This window comes from Falco punctatus (assembly GCF_963210335.1).
Source record: "Falco punctatus genome assembly, chromosome: 7".
Classification (NCBI taxonomy): Eukaryota; Metazoa; Chordata; class Aves; order Falconiformes; family Falconidae; genus Falco; species Falco punctatus.
Window position 1 is genome coordinate 20,059,533 of NC_137587.1, and position 23,128 is coordinate 20,082,660.

Consider the following 23,128-nt stretch of genomic DNA (forward strand, 5'->3'; position numbering starts at 1 on the left):
TTGGTATGTAATAAAGTAGCCACCAATCAGTGGAAAAGCTAGTTTATTTAAAAATTGAGAAGTTAACAGTATTTGCCGAGTGTTGACAATCTGTTCACTCAAGTGCCTCAGCAGAGCTCTGTAATGTCCAATGTACCTGACACTTCAGGTTCTTAAATCCTCACTTGCTCTTCACTGTCAGATTCATCTGGAGAACTGGGTGTTGGGAGTTCATCAAAAGCAGTGTGTGCTCCTTCCCTTGTCTGCCCAAAGCACGTTGCTATCACATCGACTGCAAGACTAGCAGTTGCGTTCACTTCCTCTTGAGAAGCTCCAAGCAGTGGATTGACTTCAACCATGTCTACAGCTGAAAGCATTCCTGTGAAAATTATTTACAGCTTTGTTACTATGAAAAAGGGTAACATCTCTAATAGGGTTTCTTTTGTGGTCTTTCATTCATTGCAGCAAGCCTGATACTATTCTACCCCTTAGACAAGTAACATGGGCTCTCAGGTGAGGAATAAGGTTATTCTTAAATGCAAGTTTGTGTTTTTCAGTGTGGTTCTTTCTTATGACATCACTACCTCACTCGTTCATGCTTTTAGCATTCACAAAAATAAGCTTGATGTTCCACATAAACTTAGGAGAGGAGTATTTTTTAATCTTGTTTTCTCCTAGTCCAAAAATTAGGTGATGTAAAATAGTCTCAGCTAGTATTTTTTTTGCCATCCTATTCATCATTCTGTTGACTCTTGTCTAGTTGTGGGGTTTTTTCATCCTTATATTGAATCAGCTGCAGTATACTTAGTGAAAGCTTGATTTGTTAGCTTTGAATCCTAGAACGGACCTTCAAACTGTTTAAAATTGTTTGCATCCATTTTTTTATTCCAGGTGCCCTTTTTTATATCTCACCTCACCTTTAGGAATAAGGGACAGTATTATACAAGATGACCAAGTAATTTTTGGCATTAGTTATCATATTATGAGTTTTATTTACTTTTGGTAAGTTGAAGTTGTTGATTGTTAAGCTGCTTCCAACACATGGGGTATTGCCCATCTGTAGGGCTTCTTTTTCCCTTACTGAAGGTTGAATGTAGGCACCTTAGCTTTGACTGCATTTATCTTACTAAGTTACACAGTTACAAGCTCAATGTAGTTTGTTCTGTCCTTGCTTAGTCTAGTACCAGTGGTCAGCTCCTACCTGTGTTGTGTATTTCCTCAGAGATGTACATGCCTTCTCTGTAAGTTAATCCACCTAGAACAGGAGTCCCAGTTGCTGGAGCCAATGAGGGATCAAAAGCATCAATGTCAAAACTCAGGTGAATCGGTCTCTGTCTCCTGAGACAGAATAAAACAGGAAAAGCAATGTCAGAACCTTAGAATTTTTCTACATGTATTTCTTACTGTCCAGGCTGATCAGCAAAGCAGGATGATGGTTCATGATGCTAAAGGTCCCCCTTAAGTCCTATACCATGTCTTACATATATTTGGAAAGGATTTTTTTAAAAAATGTCTTTGGACTCTGAAACTCTTAAAACTTTCTCCAGTACACACTGGGAAAACAGTTTGCCTTCCTAGTTTCATTGAGCACCTGCTCAGATGTGAATTGGCTGATAAGTACTTTAGTTCTAACCATCTTATCTGGTGTTTGTCTCCTTAGCTGGAAAAATGTACAGACATGTACGACATAATCTAGCCTTTTCTCCTTTTGTACAGAAAGCCAGGGTGAAAGGCTGAACCATTGCTTTGTGTGGCATCTAGGATGGAGGAAGCGCCAAGCTTGATTTCATAGACAGCTCATCATCAAGATGAATGGAGCATTCCACATTTTTCAGGCCAGGTTTTAAAGACAAAGCTGCCTCTAAACTCTGTCACGTAAGCCTAGGATGTTAGTTGCTTACTACATGAAGTCTGGCAACCAATGACAGCTTAACAAATAGGTCACTGCTTGTCACTCAGATGAGCTATTTAAGTGGTAGACTACATACTTCCAACTTACTTCTCCCTACTAATCATCTGCTGTACCTGGATTAGCAACTTCTTTACTTGGCACAACTGCAGCTAGGAGGGGCAAGCACACCTTTAGATATAACAGCATGCAGCACAGATCTACGGACCTTGTTCTGCTTACAGGACTTTGTTCTACCCTGTGAGAGGTTACCCTTTAACTCTGATCCTCACCATGTGTCCCTAGTGTAGCACTATTTGCTGCCTCATCCGGTTCCCCAAACTTGAGCAAGGTTAGCAAAGACTTCAGTATTGAACTGGAGTAAGGGAGCGGTTACAGTGACCTTCACTAGCCGAACTGAAAGCGGCAGCTGGTTGTCATCAGGACAGCGTATGTGAGCACAGTCTAAGGAGGAAGCCATCAAATGCTTCTACTTCTTGTACCAACAGCTGAATTCAAGTTGCTATATAGATACATAAAGATACAGATTTTTTTGTATAATGTATACCCTGGACTCAGAGTTGATTCAAAGACCTTGTCAACCTGCAGCAATGTGCGGAATTCCTCAAGAAACAGAAAAAAAATCATATAAACCAGCCACAACTGCACTGACTAATGTAACTCATTGTGTAGCTTTTTGCCAAACACTATCAAATGGTTCCAGTTCAAGATGTGGAGGTCAAGGACTAAAGTCACTGCTAAGACTTTACTGTTTACTGGACACTTAAAGAGTTCTGTTAAGCCACCTTACATCAAGGGTGACCTTCACTTGAATTTAAATTTCAGAAAAACAGGTATTCAACAAGTGAATGACAAGAGTAGTTTAAATCAGGTAATAGTTTTGTTACCTGCTCATGAGTTGTTCAAATGTTCTTTCCATAACTTTCTGAATTCCAAGGCGATCAATATCCCTCATGGAAAAATACTGGATGTCATAGTTCTTCAAAATATAGCTGTTTAAAAAAAGAATTGTAAAAATAATTACTGGCCTAAGCTTAAATCTAGCAACCTTTGTGAACAGCCCGATGAGGAAAGCAGCTCATTATTTCAGCCTTTTAACAAAAATCCTTTAAGTCAACTTACTATTCAGCAGGATCCACATCTCTCAAACCAATGTACACAATATCAGATGCTGAAAGGCAGGGCTTTACCCAGGAAAAGCCAGGAAGCTGTGGTACCTGCAAGCCAAGGTTTGGTATTAGGTTAGTTTAATGACATACATAACAAAACTGTATTTAATGCTTCCCTCAAAACTTTGTATTTATTTATAGCATCCTTTCTCTGTCTAAACAGAGACACTTAAATGACTTGAGAGTGATTTAATCAGTCCCTACTTTTGTCATACTATTTTACCCGAGTTGAATGTTAATGGATGAAGTTTTCAACTTTCTACATTTCCAGTTTGAAGAGGAACAAAAAGCCCAAATCCACAAGCAATAAGTACTTGGCATCAGTAAATGTAGAGGGGGAGTGTTAAGAAACTAGATACAATGCAGATCACTTAGTACCTTTAATGGCAATGTCATGTAACTGACCCAGTACATCAGACTTAACTGGAAGAATGAAAACCAAAGCACCTGTATCTTTTTTAGGAGAATCACCAAAAAGTCACGCAAACTTTGTTGCTAAAACAACATTAGACATGGACAGCTTCAAAGTAAGAAGTTGTGGGGGAGGCATGGCAAGAAGTCAGGCCTCCACACTCAGCTACATCATACCGTTTTTTAATGTAGAACTGAAGAGAGCAGGTCTAGGACAGCAAATGAAAGACGATGATGTAATTTTTCAGCTTTGGTAAATAGTTATGGTTGCAATTACAGAAATCCTTCAATTAGTAATACCTACCTATTTTAGGAGTGCTTTAACTGAGATTTCTTTAGGACTGCTTTTGACTCTGGTTTCTTGTCCCAGCTCTGAAAATGGCTACAGCCAACACAGCTATCAAGCAGCAAGAAGGCTTTGTTTCCCCCCTCTTACACTTCTCAATTGCTAATTATATTCCAGTTACAGTGTTTGGATTTGTTTTTAAAGGCTTACACCCCCATAGCTGTATTTAATTACATTGGGGTTAAATAAGCCCATACTATAAAATCACTTGTTACTCTGGGTCAATGACCTGAAACTCTCTGCAGTCATTAATTCAGAAGAGGGATAAATGGAGACAACTAGGAAAAATAATCCAGGTCTCAGAAATGAAGCTGTATCTGTAAAACCCATCACTATACCATAACCTGAGCACAGTATTGATAATATTGTTGATAATATCAGTGATTCAGTAGATTTAATACTGCTCTTTTTAATTATACGTCTTTCTCTTTAAATAAAAAAATGAAATGCCTTAACTTCCTTTGGTAGGCTCTCTTTTTACGTTGTTGCAACAGAAGAGGAGTTGCCGATAGTAAAGCCAAATTGGCATCAGAAAAAGGTGTAAGGGTAAGTTATTAATAGCAGTTTATGAGTTTAGTTTGAATGGTTCCAGAAGCCCCAGCACTAATGCTTGGTTTGAGGAAGGCCAGTCAAAGGATTATGTTTATAAAATGTTTTCCCTTAAAGCAACGCAATTAACTTTAAACATTTTTTAAAAACCCCAAAGAGCCACCTTGCCTTGAAGAGTACCATGCAGTGCTCCCATGAAGCTAACTGAACGAAGCAGTAGCAGCCGACAGCCTGTGAATGGACTGTGCAGACACCCACCAGTGTTTGTTCTACAGGGACCTGGCCAAATTTTTCACAGCCACAAGCATCACTTGTGTGTTTCAGGTTGTCTGCTGCAGGGGGACGTTTAATTCGGTACAGCATTGACCAAGCTTGTTAGCCCTGGACACATAAAGGATTCTGAAAACAGGTGAGAGAACACCTAAACAGAGGGACTTGAGACAGCCCTGGGGAGTGCTTGGCAGTTTTGCTGATTTAAGCAGTTGCAGGGACATTTGGATGCATCTGAAAATTAACCCAGCAAAGAGCTAAACTGAGTTGCTGGCATGGGGCCAAGAACAGTCTAAACAGATTGTGCCACCAAGAGAGATGTATATTACGCCACTATCTTGGTCTCATGCCTTCTTGACAGGGAATGAAAAGCAAGGAGCCTGGAGATGCAGGAAGAGCAGTACCAGTTAGCAGGGATGGGCAGTGAATCAGGAAGGTAAAATTTAATCATGCAGGCTATTTTGCTCTCTTTTTATATCCTCAAAGGGGCTGTTCTCTGTGGTTCTACAAAACAATCTAGACAGTCTCAGGAAGGCTAGTTAGCACTTGGCTCCCTGTTAGGTTGATGACAAAGTTTTGTGACCCAGAGAGCCAGTTTGGTGGAATTCTGGGAGCCCACCCAGAGAAGCGTACACACAGATGTGTCATGGTGGGGAGAAGTTGCTCAAAAATACCTTCACAGCATGAGTGAAAGCAGGGAAGGCGATACAGGGCTCACCCCAAAATCTGTTTTGTCCTCACATTGCTATGCTACGTACCCTTTGACAAGATAGAAGCCTCCTTGAAAAGCAAAGTGCAACTGGTTAGTTCATCTGTTGCTTTGAGAAAGAAGTTATGCTTAGCAGAGCGAGCCTAGAGCAGAGTAGCCTTCTTGCCTGGTGGCAGACAATTTTAGGATTCAGAAAGAATCCTTGCAAAGCAGTCAGGAAAGAAGGATGGTACGTTCTCTTTTTGTCCCTTTACCAACACAACCACTCTACTGGATAAGAGCAAGAGAGTGAGCCACATGCACCTGTTCCCTCCAGTAAGTCAGGTACATAGCCAGACAAAACTATTGTCAAAGACATGTTCTACTACTGCTAAACAGCTGTTTAAAAATTAGAAACCTTCTTGTACCAGCAGGACAGATGTTGGTTTTCCTCCCTCTAAAAAGGAATACAGTGTGGAGAGGAGACCCTCTGAACAAGTATGTACCTGTTTGTGTAGCTGCAAATACAGCTGCTTGTGTCAGATGTTGCTGCATAGGCTTCCTGATAGCTAGAATTTAGGTGGGCTTGTGATGAGATCTCATAACCAGCACCACACCTGACTAACTCTCCTCTAATATAGCCTAATCTTACTCTTTCTTCACTACTGCTGCTGGCAAGAGGCCTGCTCCCACACTGACCCCAGAAAACTCACAGTCTTCTTTTAGCTCTAAAAATAAATAAATAAATAAATACTGCTTTTCCATGCTGCTCAAGAACTGGAGCCCAGCAGACCAGAGATCAACAACAATGTATACACAGGAAGCCAATTAAATACTTTTGTCCTACAGACAAAAGAGGAAAGCAGCGTATCTTATTCTGCCTTTCTCCTCTTTGCTCAGCTATCAAAGAACTTGGTTTTGTTCTGTTCTCACCAAGACATAAACTGTTCACCTTGTGAGCTCCAAAATTTACAGAATTTTCTCTTGGTCTTCCCATCTCTCCTGCAGAAGTGGGTAGTTACCAAAAAGGGAAAAAAAACCTCCAAACCATCACCCCCTTTAACTTCTAGGCAAGAAACTAGACATACAGTAGTCTTATATTAACCTTCTCACATCCCAGGGGTATTTCAGGAAGCCCCATTAATTTTGCATTACTTCAGGAATTCTACTGTGTTTGTAGAGACCATACACGAATTATTACAAAGAAGAAAGTAAGTAAAAGCATTGAATGACTCTTACCAACTTGTGGATGGAATTCATTCAGAAGAATTTGCAGAAGAAAAGAAAAGCTTTACTAGATGACAGCAATCTTGCTATGCCAAACAGGTACCAACACAATGGTATCCCTCAATAGCCATAAAGACATTAAAGATGCTTGATCTTACTTGGAAGAGGCATACTTCCATCAATCAACACAGCAGCCCCAAAATTTATCAGAGAGAAAAAGGAAATCCCAGATAAATGATGAGCAGTGCAAAGTGACGGAATAAAATAAAAGCCAGGTTTTCTGCAGCTCCAGCATCCAATTCTCAACCTGCAGTTGCTGATCCTGCTCCTACTCTCCAGCCTAAGCTTCAGCAGAAGCACTCTCAGATCCAAGTCCCTACTGCAAAGGCCCCGGCTACTGAACGATGCACAGGCTGCCACTGCAGTGTCTCCAGTAGATGCTACGGGTACCGGTATAGGGAGGTTCAGCCTGCAGCTAAGCCAGACACAGTATGTAGGCCTTAGGGCAACCTTCACTATCTTGACAGTAGCAAAAACGGGCCATTCCATGTGCCCCAGTAAACAGCACTTTTTGATCATCTGACCTCTTTCAAGACAAAAGACTCTCTTTAAAAACACCCTGTAAGCAGGTACAGCTATTCTGGTTTGTAGTATTTTGGTGGAGCCAACACCAGAGAAGCCAGTTAGGAGAGATCATGCAGGAACAGCCCCAAAGTTGTCAAAACACAGAAAAGCCAAACTGAGCAGAAACAGCACGCAAGGCAGCAAGCAGTGCAGGAACCAGCTGCTGCTGGAGGCGAGCTCAGCACAGCTCCCACAGGCTCGGCTGGGGGGAGGTTCCGCTCCGTGGGTAGAATTGCTGCCATTGCACAGCCTCAGCACTGATGCCGCGCGGGACGTGGGAATGGCACTGCGGCCAGCTGCTGCACACGGTCTGTGTCAACTCTGGCTTACCGTACAGCCCATGAGGGTGCTAACACAAAGCAAAGTTTTTTCTCATTCTTGCTTCTAAGTGTGTGTGTGCATTTGTGTATATGTGTATACATATGTGCATGTATACACACACAAATAATACATGTTTTTGCTTGTACTTGGATAAAAAAGGTCTGCATTTGCAGCAGATAAAGCACCTCACACCAGAAGTAGTAAAATGCTCTGCAGATTTCAATGTAGGCCAACTATATGAGCAAGATACTTACTTTATCTTGAAGCTCTCTCAAGAGAAATGAGACAGGTTGTCCATGGAGGTTTCCAGACTGAGTTGTAAGAGGGGTGTTGATATCAGCATGCGCATCCACCCAGATCACGCCAAGGCGTGGGCACTGCCGTGCATGGCCACTGATGGAACCAAGCGCTAAGCTGGAAGTACAGTTGTAAACTCGTTAGTCACCATTTCTCCTTCAGAACAATTACAAGGATAACGGAAAGTCGCTGCAGCTTCAGTCAGCAACTTTGTCATGTTTCAACACATCAGACGTCTGTGACAGTAAAGAGTGCATCCCATACAGACTGTGTGGCACACCGCTACCATGATTCCAGGAGACTCCAAGTAACTTTACAGTATACTAGTAGCGACCGATGAGAAAGAGCTCTTCTAAGAGATCATTTGGAGCTAGGGTGGAGCTAGGGTGCCTAGTGTGCTCACTCATCAGTTCTGCTATTCACCCATTTTTTATTCCAGTCATGACACTTCCCCCCACAATTCATTCTTATGTGCTCCGCCTTCTTCAACCAATTCTCAGATCACAGGTTAGTGAAAAAGAGGAAAAAGAATCAGATGTTAAGATCTATTACAAAATGGTCTGTGTGCAGGCATTGCAAACCCATCCTGAGAGCTGACACCCTGAGAGCTGAGGGGCAAAAAGAGACACATCACTAAACATTCAGCATAAAGAACAACAGTTCCTAAAGGGACCTGAGCACACAAAAATGTCCCAAACAGGAAAGCCTCATTTATATGTCCATGTATCACAGAACAGTCTGGACCTAAGTAATACTGTCTTAGAAGGTCAGATTTTTGTATTTGTCTTCAGCGTTTCATTCTAAAAGCCCCAGCAATAAAAGCAAAATGCTGCTACCCTATGGTATTGCCAGGAAATGACCCCAAGTGGTTCCCACTGTGCCCTTAATTAAATTTTTACACTCCAAGTGTCAACCTGCAGCATGCACCACCAACTGCTTCTAGTTCAGCTCACCTGTGATCACCTCCTACAGTCACACATCTGTGCCCAGCGGCTACTGCTCTGCTTACAGCATCAGCCAGTACCTGGCTGGCCAAACCCACTGACCGCGGATACAGTATCAGGTTGTTGTACAGTTCGTCATTGGGAACTTGAGTGAAGTTCAAATCTCCAAAGTCATACACTTGGCATCCTGGAAACAGCAGCAAAAGGAGAGTGAGTTTCTGAAATAAGTGCTCAGAGAAATGTTCAAAATACAGTCCGCTCAGAAAATCAGTTGGGCAAGTATGAAAGAACCAATGGGGAAAATGGATTAATTTGACTGTTTGCGTGCCCTTGCAAACAACTGTCACAACTTCACAGATTACAAAGCTTAGAAGTATTGTGGCTTTAGTTTAGTGATGAGATGGGACAGTCATAGAAAGTCACCTAGAAAAACAGTTTGGATTTCATTATTTCCTGGCAATTTTAACATGGAAAAGCAGAGTTTGTACTGCCATCTTCCTTCCCAATTAGACAGATCATACACAGCCTTAAACGAGCTCAGCTGATCAAAGATGCCTAGGACTACACATCTCACTATCTATGCCCAAGTCCTAACAGTTCTTTTCCATTTTCAAACCCCACAAGATTCAAGGCACAAAAGTGCCAAGTTACCAATAACAGAAATTTTCTTACAGTACTTCCAGGCAACCCCATGGAGGGTGCACTAACGCTTTGTAAGAGAACCTGTCCATTTTCTCAACACAAGATACTCTAGAAAGCATTTTAATTCTGGGGTTTTGATCCCAACCCTCTTTTGAGATCCTATCGTTGCCAGTTACAACTTAATTGGCTATTGAAGCCTGACAGCATGCTGGGTCTGAGACTCAGCCTTTCTTAAAATGTCTTTCTGACTACTTTCCATGAAAAGGAGTCTTCACAGAATAGAAAATAAGGAAACATTTTTGAGTGTTGGTTTCCTTCCTCCACCCAACTGTGAGCATACTTATTAACTGGCTGCATTTGAAGTTTAACTCTTTTTCATACACATTATAGAGCTTATCCTTTGAAGGTCTCCTGTCCAATACCACATGCTTTCTTAATAATAGTCATTTAGCTATCAAAATCTGTAACAGTATTTCACAGGCCAGAGCCTCTCAGTTTCAGATAGGCAGTGATGAGGACTGTAACCGCCCCAAGGTATTTACAGCTACACCAACAGTGGCTTAGTAAATCAGGACCACCCAGAATACCAGGCATGCCTGTCCCATTTGTTCCTCAAAATCGCTAGCCTGTTTGCAGTTCAAAGCATCCAGGCTAGAGCCTGACATTCTGCCTTTTGCCATCCTGTGCCTAACAGGGCAATTTGAGACATTAAGGCAAGCAAAACAGGAAGAAACAGCCCACCTGGGGCTCTGGGCTTCCTGCTTAATGCTTTCCATTAAGCCATTAGCCTAATATCTAGGAAATGGGCTCTGTGAATTTACTAGGTAGAAGTAATGCGAAAGTAACATAGAGAAAAACATGAAAAGAAGGACAATGGTTGAGTCACGTACGAGAAAGGCAAGAGCATACCTTTTATAGCAGGGACACAGATGGACAGATGTCAGAGTATTTGCTAGGAGAGGACATGGCAGCTGAGCACAGCTACTTAGCAAAGGATAAAATAAATGCAGTCTCAGCAACTCTGTGAGAAAACACATTATCTGCAGAGACTTAAGGCAGTAAGCAGAACCATGACATACTGCTCCCTGGTTTTCAAAAGGCAACACAGGCACTCAACAGCATTGTTTTCTTCCTTCAGGCAATACCTAATTAGCCAGCAGGATGACGGCTCTGGAATTTTGCACTGGATTTGTTTAACTTAAATGTGCTATCTGATCTCTGTGGACCACTACATTTTTTTTTTTTACCCTATTTCATTCTGCTGCTGTGCAGAATCAGAAAAGAGCTGAGTTCTGAGAGATGTTCAATGAATGTCAACAATCTTTTTTTTTTTTTATGTCTTACTGCAAGGCTACTTCTCATGCACGTGCACCCTGCTACACATTTCAGTATTTCAAAGTTTGATGAAAGTACCCGAGTGTGCCCAGGAGACAAATTTTGGAAGCAAGACTTCAAGCTATCACATCATTCAATAGGTATCAAGAGCTTTTGGAGACACTGTACAAGTATTTTTACCCATTAAAGGATAAAATTACATCATGAAGCTCCATCTTTGGATCAGTTTAAAACAAAGAACCAATCATGCAATCTTTCACAGCACTTCAGGAAACAGGTTAAGATTCTTCAAGTTATGCTCAAGGCACACCAAACATGTCAGATTCTAGGCAAGTGTGTTTAGAGAAGTATCACTTATGTGCAAGAATTCCTTTCTTCTTTACCCTGCCCTCCTCCCAGCCCCATCTGTAAGGCAAAAAGATATGGTTCAGCTTCTGAATAAAAAAGCTATTAATTTCTTACGATCACATCAGGTTCATACAGCTTGTACTGCATGATGTGTCTGTCCGTCCATATCTATACTTTTGCGAGTGCAGAGTTCTGGGATCTTGTCAACCTTCTGCACAAACAGTACTCTCATACCACCTGCATTAAGATGTCTCTATTTTTATAAAAAAGCCTAATGTCTGTTATAGACAATAGATGTCTTCAGGTTTTGTTATCATCTTCAGAAGTTTATTGTTGTTCAGATGGAGTTCATAAACTTTGTAGCAGCTTTTTTTCTCATCTTTGTGCTTCCCTTTTACTTAGGCCCACTGTTTTTATGAGCTTGAAAAAGATACCTCGTTTTCCAGGGTGATATGAATGTTTTCAGCCAACCAGGCAATTAAATGCAGTTAATATCAGAAGCACACACTAATCCAGTCCTCAAACGTTACTAATGTCTTTTCTTCCTACTAGTTTTTTCATTGTGCCTAGAGTTTTGAAAGCTATGATTAGGTGGCCTTGGGGCAGGAGAGCTTAGTGAACAGACAGTACACACAAAAAATTCACAGTACAAAAATAAACCACGTATCCTGAAGTGATTAGAAGTGTGTATGTGCATATGTGCACATATACTTGTTAGGACTGACCAGATATTAGAGACAAAATGAGCATGTACATTTGTCTTAATGCTTACTGAACAGTAAAGAAAAATAATTTGTCCATTTATTAAAGTAGTTATTGATCTATTTTCTTAGCTTCTATTTAGAGTGCCTTAGATTAGTCTAATACTTAGACCTGAATGGTTTTCCATGTCATCTGCCTGCTTGCACATAGTTTTGATTTAAAGATTTAATTTTTTTAAATTTCTTTCTCAACTACATTATTTTTTGCCCAACACAGAAATTGCTCAATGGACAGACATGCTGCAGCGCAGTGCAACTGGTGGATCTTGCAGTTATTTAGCCATTAGCGAAAGATTTATATAATCCACCACACCAAACAATACGCAATTTCTTCGGTAGCTGAGGCACTGTGTTTTAAGATACCAATAACTATAAACAAGCAGCTTTTTAAATCAGCACAGAAAGTTAACATATAGGAGAATATATACGGGTCTTTTAAAGGACAGTAGATACAAGTTCTGAAAGCTAGGAAGAGGTGTGGACAGACACAAAAGCCAGCCTCCTTGCATTCATTAGAAAGCACTGCATCTACACCATTTGTCAGTGCTGCAGTGCAGGTCTAGCCAAGATTGAAGTTATTTTTAAATGAAGTAGTACCATACAGTACTTGCAGACTAAACACCACAGACATTTTGCTAGTAACTAAATAATATGAAATTAAATATGATTTAAATAAGTCTTTTGTTCCACTTTCAAGCTCTTAACAGATAGTATATTCAAATGAAAAATGTGTTCCGTTTGATTCATCAGTCAATTACCAGCAGTGCAGCAAATTTGTAACAACCAAGTCCATGCAAGTCAGCTTCATCAGCACTCTCTGCTCAAGAGATCACTTTTTGCAGTAAGGTGAGGGAAATAAATAGAAAAGAAAAAAAAAAAAAAAGGCTGGATTCATCTATTGCTGGTACAGGAGCTTGGAAGAGATACGAGGGACATAAAGGTGTCAATCTGAATACACACACACAGTATAGTTACATAAATAAGTGCATATATGTACAATAGTCCTCCCGTTAGTATGAATAATTAGTGTGTAAAAGCAACACACGTCTCTCCTACAGCTTAGGAGTGCAATCCTCAGTGGTTCAATGCAACCCTGAGAGCTTCATCAGACCTGCCTGGGGGCACATTTCAACCAAAAAAATGAATTCATTAGCTTGAAGTATTTTTTACAGTAGATCTTTTCTAGGTCAACTTATTTTGACCAGAACAGGTTAGGGAAAGGTCACACAGGCATTCAACTAGCAGACCAGGGGATGGAGGCAGTTGTTTCTTCAGCCTGCATAGCCAGAACTTTACCTATATACATTTTTCGTAAGTAGGAGCCCAACTTGTATTTAGGGAAAAAAGGCAGAAATACAAATTAAGAATACATTCAGGAAAATAAAGTTTCCTGCATGCCTTTTCAAATAAGCTATTAATATAGCACTCGGGCTCAACCCCATGATGCTTTTAAGTGGGACATGAGATGCCCTGTAGCAAGTTATATGACAATGGTAATGTTCACTTCCTATCATCTGAAGCAAAATACAATCCATTTATTCAGTACGTACAGTAGGCAGCAGTTACTATAGCAAGACATTTCCCTACACAGATTTAAGAGAAAATTTTGTTCTGTAAAAGCAGGTGGCTCATATGTCTGGGGGCATTTAACTGGAAAAACATCTGGGCAGCAGCAGGGAGAGATCCCCTCCCATCCTCCTCTACTAGGATACTGCGAAGTCAGAAGCAGCAATCTGATAGTAGGAGATTTGCTTTCAAAATCCAGGCTGCCTGCTGCCATTGCCCAATGGCATGCTACTGTAAATTATAATGGCTCTCCTAGGCAGCAAGCAGCAATTGGAACAAAAGCATGTGGAACACGACATAGAAATGATCTTCTGACACTGCCTGTTTACACTGGGTATTTGTGAACTAGAGGTAAAAAAATAATATAAAAAAATCCTAACTTAATGGGAAAATTACATCATTCCTCTTCTGAGTTACTAAACCCTGTTAACTACTTTCAAAGGAATCTGGAAATCCCACAGTTACTAGCTCTTACATCATAGTGTGTGTTACATAAAACTGCTCACATGAAAGCTCCTGCAAACTGTTTTCTCAGATTACAGCCTGTTCAGTGAATCACATCAGACAGAAAGGCTTTTCAGGAAGCAACGAGTATTACAAACAATGTCTACAGACAAACTTAACGTTGTCCTTCCTGTGAACAAAAGGGCTACAAGCTGTTACCACCCTTCTTCTCAGTATAAACTCACTGACTTATGGTACAGGCTTCATAATCCCTTCTCAGTGACGCTGTTGGCTGTTGTGCAACATGTTGACAAACGACTCAATTCATTATGACCAGTGCGTTCTGAAGCCTATTTCAAGTGCGTGTGTATCAAAGCTATACAAAGTTCATACTGATATAAAGTAAAAGTATGCAATTAGGCTAGCAAGGCTCCCACTACAACAGACTGAGACTTCAGCAGCCGAGCTTAATCGTAACCTTCTTGCTTAGAAGTTCAATGCACAGCATCCAAGTCTCTTTAAAGTGAGTATCTGCTGGAAGAAATCTCCTATTAGATACAGACATTTGCTGGCTCAGTAGGTTTCTGCCAGCTCTAAAATTTCGCTTCCTAAAACGCAAGTTCACATCTTGGTAATTTCTACCCTACCTTTTAGAATTTTGAAAGGTCTGGTTTAAAACAAGGTTTCTGTATCCATACCTGTTTAAAAGGCTTCAGCTCATGCAACAACAAGCAAACTCAATTCCAACTGCTACCCCAAGTCTGTAGTCTCAAGTTGTCCCTTACATAAACTCAGCCAAAAAATATATTTTTTCTGACCTTAAACTGAGCAGCCACCTCATTTCTTCTTGATAATCATTTAACTTTGATCTCTTACGAAATCCTGTGCACTTGACCTGAAGAGGTCTCCAAAAGAGTCAGCATCAGGTGTTGGGAAACGTTTGCACGTGGCTTGCATCAGAGAGGAGACATGGCTGCAGTGGTTGTGGTCTGCCACGCCTCCAACAAACCCTGCACAAGTTCTAATGCCCTTTAAATAAGCTTATCCCAGAAACAGTTCCTGACACAAGAACACAAGTAGACACAGCCACAGGAACTCACAATACCGAAACAGCTCTCCTCAACAAGGACCTTGTGCGTTGTTACAGAAGTTACTACATTAGTTAACCCAGACACAAGTAATACTCGAGAGGAAATAAGAGCAGAATGTATCAGACATTACTGAAGTTCTCTCCCCTGCTCTCACCAGCTGCAAGAAACTAACACCAAACCAGCTCACTTCTTCATAGTCAAATGAGAGATCTGATTTTTTTTTTTTTACTTCAGTGCCTCATTCCCTGCTTTTCACCAGGTGGTTTTACAACGGAAGTGTCCACCTTCCATCCAAAAATAATCCTCTGTACCATATTCACATATGCACATACCTGCCACAGATATCTTGGTCTTGTGAGTCCACAATGAGAGACAGGACTGAAGTGTCAAATGAGAAAGTAATAACAGATTCCATGCACCATGAAGCAGATCAAACCTCAACTCATTACCTAAATTTTCCCTCTGTCACCTCCCTTTGTGCCCCTCTCCAGTAACTCCTCTCCTCCAACATCATTCATGGTAAAAAAAACAAAACAGCATGTGATCTGAGTTTATTCCAATCCAGAAATAATTTTATGGGTGCAGAAAATCAGGTAAGTCTCATATTAAAACTAATTTTATAATAGAAAAATATAAAGTCTGAAGGGCATCACCATAAACCCGAAGAAATACAAGATGCTCAAGAGCTCGGTTCTTTGTTCCTTGAATCTAATCTCCCTTTATTGAAGAATTAGGAAGAAATAATCAATTCCGGTTGCCCAACCTGCATAACTTTTTTACATGTATTTGAAAGTACCGAGTGAACTCTACCCCAAATTAACAAAGCTTCTTTCAAAGCCAGCTTAATGGATAATGCACAACCTGGAATATGCACCAGCCAAGTGGGAGAGAAAAAACAAACATCAAATCAACAGCTAATATAGTTTTTCATTCCGAAGCAAAAGTCATCACGTGGACTCCTCCATCCATGTGGGGAAGGAAAGACAATCAGAACTGACCTACTGCAAGGAATGCTCTGACGCCATGTACTTTCACTATTGGCATTTTTCTAGAAACTTCTAAAGCTAATTGTAACCATGCAAATATCAAAGGGTACAGCATTCAAGAAGATAAGCCATAACTGTTGTCAAAGCACACTCCTCCCCTTCTAGGGAGCTCAGCACCCTGTGCTCAAGGCGAGCTAGGCAATGAGGTCTGTTACGAAGCATCAACCTGGCACAGCCTCAAGGGGAGCCTCCCCAAAATAACTGTCCCCCAAAGCCTCGGCAGGGCTCCTCCTGCCCGCCTGGGTACAGGGCAGCTCCTGGCTGCCTTCCTGCACCGGGGTCGGGGGGTGGGGGGGGGAGTGGCATCTGCCCGGGATGCGCTCCAGCAACGGCATCATTTCAAAGACTCACTGCTAATGCCAGTTACAATCAGTCTCTTTGACTGTGCTTTGATTTTTGTCAAACCACAGGTCTTTGAAGCGAACCAATCATGGCTAATCGACATGTCAGCGGTAAACCAGGATAACAGAGCCTCTTGGATCTCTATCTCCATGTAAATGAAAAGAGGTCATTTATTCTAGTTCTGGAAATAATCTGCAGTACTACATAAGCATGTTTTACTGATGTTATTAAAGAGAAGTGTTTGTGCATGCTTGTGTCCAAGGGAATGAAAGGAAAAAGAAGAGGAATGCCATTTACCTGTGCTGTTTCAGTGATGGGGGAAAGAGGGGCAAGCAGGGGGTGGGGGTGCTTGGTTTAGGAAAAAAAAAAAAGAAAAAAAAAGGCATTTCCATTTCTGCTTTTGTAGGGCTGAAGACTTAGCTGTTAGTCTAGCAATACCTTTATGCTATCCTGATTTTTTCATGAGAATGTTCCTAGCGAATGAATAGACTTAGCTTACATCATCAGAAAGAACCTATGAACACTAGCATTTCTTATCTCAACAATGCAGATACTTAACTAAACATGCTGCTGAAAGTGCCAGCAGTTACTTAAAATTTTGTCTGTCTCCCATTTCAACTTTATTAAACAGCAGAAAATGTGACAAAAAGACTAAAAAAAAAAAAGACAGATCTTGACATTATCTACACAATAAATTTAGACTTTACTGGAATTCTATGGATTAGAGATATTTGACTGGCTCTACTACACTAGAAAGTCTTAAAGTTTAAAATACTGAGCTTTGAAGAGAAATTGATTTAAGAGCTAGTGCAAAACTGAACTAGATTCTAATCCAAGAATACTGAACTCCTGACAGATCTTGTTTCCAACATAAATGGATCTTTGTCAAATGAGTCTGTAGGTTCAGTCTTCATTCAACCATAGGGCAAGCAGAATTGTACAGTTTACCAGTCTCCAGGGATACAGGCAACTGTTTAAACATATTTACTGGATGGGCTGATGAAAATTATTTTCCCAACACTGCAGCTGTAGACTGGCAAGAGTTATATCTGCTGAACCTCAGCACCAGTTACTTCATTACGCATACCTTGGTGCATAAATTGAAAGATTATTTATCTTCCTTCTAAACTCTTCACCTAAGATTTAGGTGGGGAAAGAGGAGATATATGTAGAAGCTGCTTCACGATTTATTGTTAAGACTGAAACTAACCATATGAACAAAGTCGGTGAGACAGCACAGTTGAATTGCTGTTTTTGGCAGCAGATGTCAGTAGGAGTCCAATGGTTTTGGGCAAAGCAGAAAAATATCTGCAGTCACATGGGTATTAGCAGTTCCATTCCTCTTTTAGAGGTTACTCCTTTCCGAGTCACTACACTGACCTCCTGAATCCTATCACTGAAGGGCTTTGTTCCAGTCAAACAAAAGAATAGTAATATGATGGTCATTCTCTTTGACAAGCCTAACTCTACTTCCATCTGTAAGCCACATGGCCTCCACCATCCACTAACTTCTCAAACCAGTAACTCTGATCCAAACTTTGTTAATCAATTCTAGAATCCAAACCCAATTTTGACTAAACTCAGCAACCCAGCCACATCCAGCTCTAAATGAGCAGAACAAAAAACACCCAAAAAACAAAAAGAAAAAATAAAAGAAGGAAAATAACAATAGTCAACATATAAGAATGAATACTAAGGAAGAAATTTTATACTAATGTTCCCGTGTTAGCAACAACAGAGGTGCTCTAGGTCACCTCAAAGGCTATGGTAATTAACTCAAGAGTTATATATTACTTACAAAAATCTGAGAATGGTCCTTCTCTCCTTCAAGTAAGAGGACTAGGCAACACTCTGGATTTTCTCTGCCTAATCTGCTAGTGAACAGGAAAGGTCCAAGAAACTCTCACTTTAAAAGAACTTCATACTTTGCACCTTCTATAGCTCAAGTCAACCGCATCTGTCACTCATCTTCCCCGATTCTGACCACTGAAAGTCCAAAAACCTCCGCATATTGCACCCATTTCTCCACCACCAGAACACCACACAGCTCTGCAAGCTTTGTACTCTTTCCTCCCCCATGCCAGGGAGTTATGCTTTGCTATTTTAATATAGCACTTCTACTTCTTTGGCAAGATGGAAAAGTCCTTTAAGATGTTAATAATTTAGTTTCCCTTAGGAAAAGCAGTAGAGGCAAACATCACCAAGGTGAATAAAAAGCCCCCCAGGCTTAGTCAGTTTTATTTTAAATTATCCCTGCTACAGACTTGCACACCCACTGTTTTTGGCTTAGGAGCTGAATTTCTGCTACACTTCTGCTACATTAACTCTTTTCCCGAGTACGCCTCAAGCTACTACCAATACATAACAGTGTTCTCGCTGCTTCTAACAAGGGGATAAAAGTCAAGACAGTGGCTCAGATTAATCTCTGACAGTCTGGTACAGACTAGTGATACCATCTGCCTCTGAGCTCCCTCCTCATATTTCAGCCTAGGCATAAACAAGCCGTTGATAGGCAGACATCATTTTAGGCAGCCAAGAATTTATCATACCATGTAGGTACAGTCACAGTCTCTTTCAGGGGAGGGATACCCCAAAAAATAGGAAATGGAGTAGCAGCTCGGGACGCTGCCACAGGACTACCGAAGAACAGATGTTAGGGTAGGGTGAAAGGGACAGTTACATTCCCTCCCAAAGATACCAGTCAGTGAAAGCAAAATGAAAACAGCACAAAAAGAAGGTAGCAAAGGTCTACTGTTCTCACTCCCTCTGATGTGGCTCAAGCACTGCCAACAGAAGTCATTAAGTCAGACATACAAACATTAGAAATGCCATGTGGTTGCTTGATATTCAAAGTAACAAAATACATACACATGAACAAATGCAGTCCATGCATCTTACTGTCTGAATACTACATCTTAGGGATTCCAAAGCATCTTCATTTTATGCAGGTCAAATTGAATTTGAATATATGCATGGAAAATGAATAAATTAAACTTGACAACTTCAGGCACACAGAAGAACCTGATCACCAGGAATTTCTTCCACTTGAAACAAGTGAGGGCAATGGTATTTGAGAGTTACTGGTTCCAAGCTTGTAATAACAAGGAAAATCATCTTACACAAACACACACACACGTACAACAACGTCCCATTAAAATTATTAATTCTTTTACCAAAACAGATAAACAGAATATCCAAATTAATGATGAAAATAACACTGAAGGAGGTGATAGAGCCAGAGTATATGAAAAGCAAAATCCTAGTGTTAAAAAGAAAAAGAAGAAAGCAGCTAAAGTTTTACTGCCAGTTCAATGCACCACAGGAGTCCAAGCAATGGCACTAGTATCAGTCCTACAGACAAATCTATCCTGGCAGCCCAGGGAAGAAAAACAAACAGCCCACAGCCCAAAACAATAATTTGTTAAGTTCCCATGAATAACAGATGTGAACAATACAAAAGGCTGCATGGTAGTGTCCTCCTCAATCTACCACCCTACCCTCAAGCAGATTGTCTTTGCAAGATAAACAAAAATTCTGTGTATGCTGGTGGCTGTCACTGTTCCAGGACAGGCCCTCACAGCAGAACCTGTTACAATCCATGTACAAGCCATCTGAACCTCTTCGTAAGAGAGCTGCTGAGATTTAAGCAGCAATAAACATCGACACTGACTGAAAAAACCCTACCCCAGTGGAAGAATGCATCAGCAACAGGAAACTGGAACTGCAGGAGGAAGATATCTCAGAACCTTTAAAAATTGTAAGGGAACAGCAAGAAAACACCTCCACAGGCATTACTGACTAATGAGTAAACAGTCCATAAGCAACTAACATTGAAATTACTTTCCACCTTCCACTTACTTTAGCGTAACCTGCTTCATTTCTATCTCCACTTCTTGTTACTAGAATCCAGAAAGGGCTTGTATTCTCTTTTCTTTCTGCCTTCTCCAAGTTCCTACTGAAGTGAGCTTCTGTCATAATAATGAGGGTTTTTTCCTAGTTCTGGGGTTTGTGTTAAAGAATTCTTACAAAATTGAAATATTAGATTCAAACTACTTAAACCTCAAGCCTTCCAGTACAAAATTCTGTCATCAATAAAAAAAGTAAACTGCCTACAGCCTTGTCTAGAATAACACCCTCCTTTTGTATTTTCAAACCTGGTAACTTGTTAGTTTTACATAAACTCAGCAACAACCAGACCTGCTTTTACTGCAGTATGTAAGATCTCTTTTAGACACCCTCTCCTGTGTTATATGTATAACATAATCTGTGTTATAGAGAGGTTACAGATCATGCTCACTAGAATTCAAGCACTGCCAAGGATGGCACACATCAACTTTGCACAAAACTAAGACAGGAAAATAATATCTACTCCTCTGAATGCAAACTGGGACTTTTTGGCTTGTGAATCATAAGATACGTGGGATACGCTTACAGAGCTGCACAGAACGATAGCTTCTGTTTTAAAGGGATATTAAAATTCAGAATTAAGCTTGCTAGAGGGTTATTAGCAATTATCTTTCCTCTGCATGCATCTAAACCCCGCTGACACTAGTCACACAGAGCAGAAAAAAACAGTTCTGTGGTCCACCCCTGCGATCCATCCATCGTACAGATTTCTGTAATGCTTTTTAGATTAAAGGTTCTCCAAGACTGAGTTCAGCTTTACAAGTGCCTACCCCTCACGTCTTATTTCTAATAACCGTGATACAGTATTCTGCAGGGCTCAGCTTGTAGAAGCAATAGATATAAAAAGCTGAAACACAAATAAGCGCATAGATTTGCTTGAATAAGAAGTGGTGACAGTGAAAAGACCAGATATCCATTCACACAGTGCTATCTGCAAGCGTTTTCAAAGCAAAGCTTCAGACACGACTTCGGTACGCAGATCTGAGGATTTGCCAGAAAGTTCTTAATTTTATCACTTGGAAGCATACAAGTATTTCAGAAACGAGCTAAGTAGCTGGTAACGAATTTGGAAAAGAAAACACACGATGTGAGAAATGGAGAAGCACAGCCAAGGCTATGACTTGACTGGATACACCGAGCGCACGTAACGTTTTGAACGGCCCCTGCTTCTCTAGCTTCTCTTTAAGCCAAGTGGGAAGAGCACGGGCTCCATGCGCCAGCAAAGCGCCCGACGTGCCGGGCGGGAGCCCCCAGGCAGCCGCCCCCGGGGGACCCACCTCTCTTTGTTCCGGGGCGCCCCGGCACGTTCCCCCCCACCCGCGGCGGCATCGCCGTACCCCGGGCACGGCTGGCCCAGGGGCGCTCCGGATTCCGTCATCCCCGGAGGGAACCGTCTGCACCAGCTCATCCCGCCCACCCCACCCCCCCGGGCCGGCGGCAAGCGGCTGAGTCACGCTCCGCCGAAGGGAGCGGTGCGGGGCGACCTGCCCGGGCGGGGGAGGATGAGGGCAGCACCGCCGGCCCGCCGCCCCCCACCCGCCCCCCGCCGCGCCTCACCGAGTCCGGCCAGCCGCTCCGCCAGCCCCGCGGCGCGGAGGGTAGCGGGGCCGTGGTCCACTCCTCGCCGCTTCTGCGAGACAAAGAGAAGGGAGACGCGTCAGCCAGCGCCGCCCGCCGCCAGGTGCGCGGCCCCGGCCCCGCCCGCCGCCCCGGCCCCGCGGTGCCCACCTGCCCCCGGGACAGCGGGGCGCCCACCAGCGCCACGGAGCGCGCCTGCCTGGCCGGCTGGAGCCGCGCGTCCGCCGGCCTGCGGAGGAGCCGGGCGAAGCCGCCGCGCAGCGCCATGGTGCCACCCGCCGCCGCCTGGCACCGCCGCCGCCCGCGCCTTTTAACGGTCCCCGGCCCCGCGCGCCGGGAGCCGGCTCGCGCCCCCGCCCCTCACACCCCCGCGCCGCCCGGCCAACGGCAGCGCGCGCGCCCGGAGGTGTGTCCCGCCCCCCCCCCGCGACGCACGCGGCTCAGCGCGCGACAGCCCGGGGGGCGGGTGGGAGGGAAGGGGCGGGGCGCGGCCGGCGGAGCGGGACGGTCCAACGGCGGCGCCGCCGCGGCTGCCGCGGCCCCGCCCGGGCCCCGCCCCCCCCTCCGCCCGGCCTCGCGCCGCCCGCGGGCTGGCGCCGCGCCCCGGCCTCCTCCGCGCGGGGTTTTTCCACTCCCGGCCGCCGCGTCCCGGCCGGGGCCTGGCCCGCCTCGCCTCGCCGTCGGCCCTCTGCAGCACCGGCTCTCCTGGCCCTGCCGAGGGGACGGGCACGAAGCGTCGGGCAGACCCGGGGCCGGGGCAGCGGCACAGCACGCCGGGAGGGTCTCGGGGAATGCCGCCCCTTCCCTGGGTACAGCCCGCTGGGCCACGGTGGGAATGAAATGGTGGAACTGGTAACTGCCCTGCGGGCTGCCGGCCGCCTGGCTGGCCCCGCTGAGCTGCCGAGAGCCCCCTGGCAGGAGCGCTGCTCCTGGGCGAGCCCCTGCGTCTGATAACCCTGGTAAAGCATTACAAAAAGCCACCTCCGGCACCTGCCCTGTGTACCTGATCTCAGGGTGTCGGCCTGCGATGATTCACAAGTTCCGAAAGCTCTCGCTGTCCCTATTCACAGCTCTTTTGAAGGATTAGGGATGAAGAAACGATTTAAAAACTAGTAAATCTTTCCCTTCTGTGACAAGGCAAGGTGCCTCCTGCCTGTCAAACATGCATCCTTAAGTACACGTTTGAAAGAAAGGCTGGCAGCGTTCATGACGAGATGACAGGACACAAACATGGCTAAAGTGAGACTTGACAGTGACATGAAAAAAAAACAACCACTGAGTTTCACTTTTTTAAGATTTCCAAGTCCTCTCCTCACCTCTATCTCTAACTTCCCA

General features: G+C 43.1%; 1 protein-coding gene across 1 annotated transcript; it reads right to left on the reverse strand.

The window, feature by feature from the left end:
- Positions 1-26: 26 nt before the first annotated feature.
- ARG2 (arginase 2) lies at positions 27-22,194 on the reverse strand. The gene is made up of 8 exons (XM_080396474.1): positions 21,944-22,194; positions 21,773-21,845; positions 8,744-8,921; positions 7,748-7,907; positions 3,011-3,105; positions 2,776-2,880; positions 1,181-1,317; positions 27-358 (listed from the first exon to the last, which is right to left on the reverse strand). Exons 1-8 carry the CDS (start codon positions 22,058-22,060, stop codon positions 153-155), a joined length of 1,071 nt encoding a protein of 356 aa, XP_080252600.1. The 5' UTR covers positions 22,061-22,194; the 3' UTR covers positions 27-152.
- Positions 22,195-23,128: the final 934 nt, after the last annotated feature.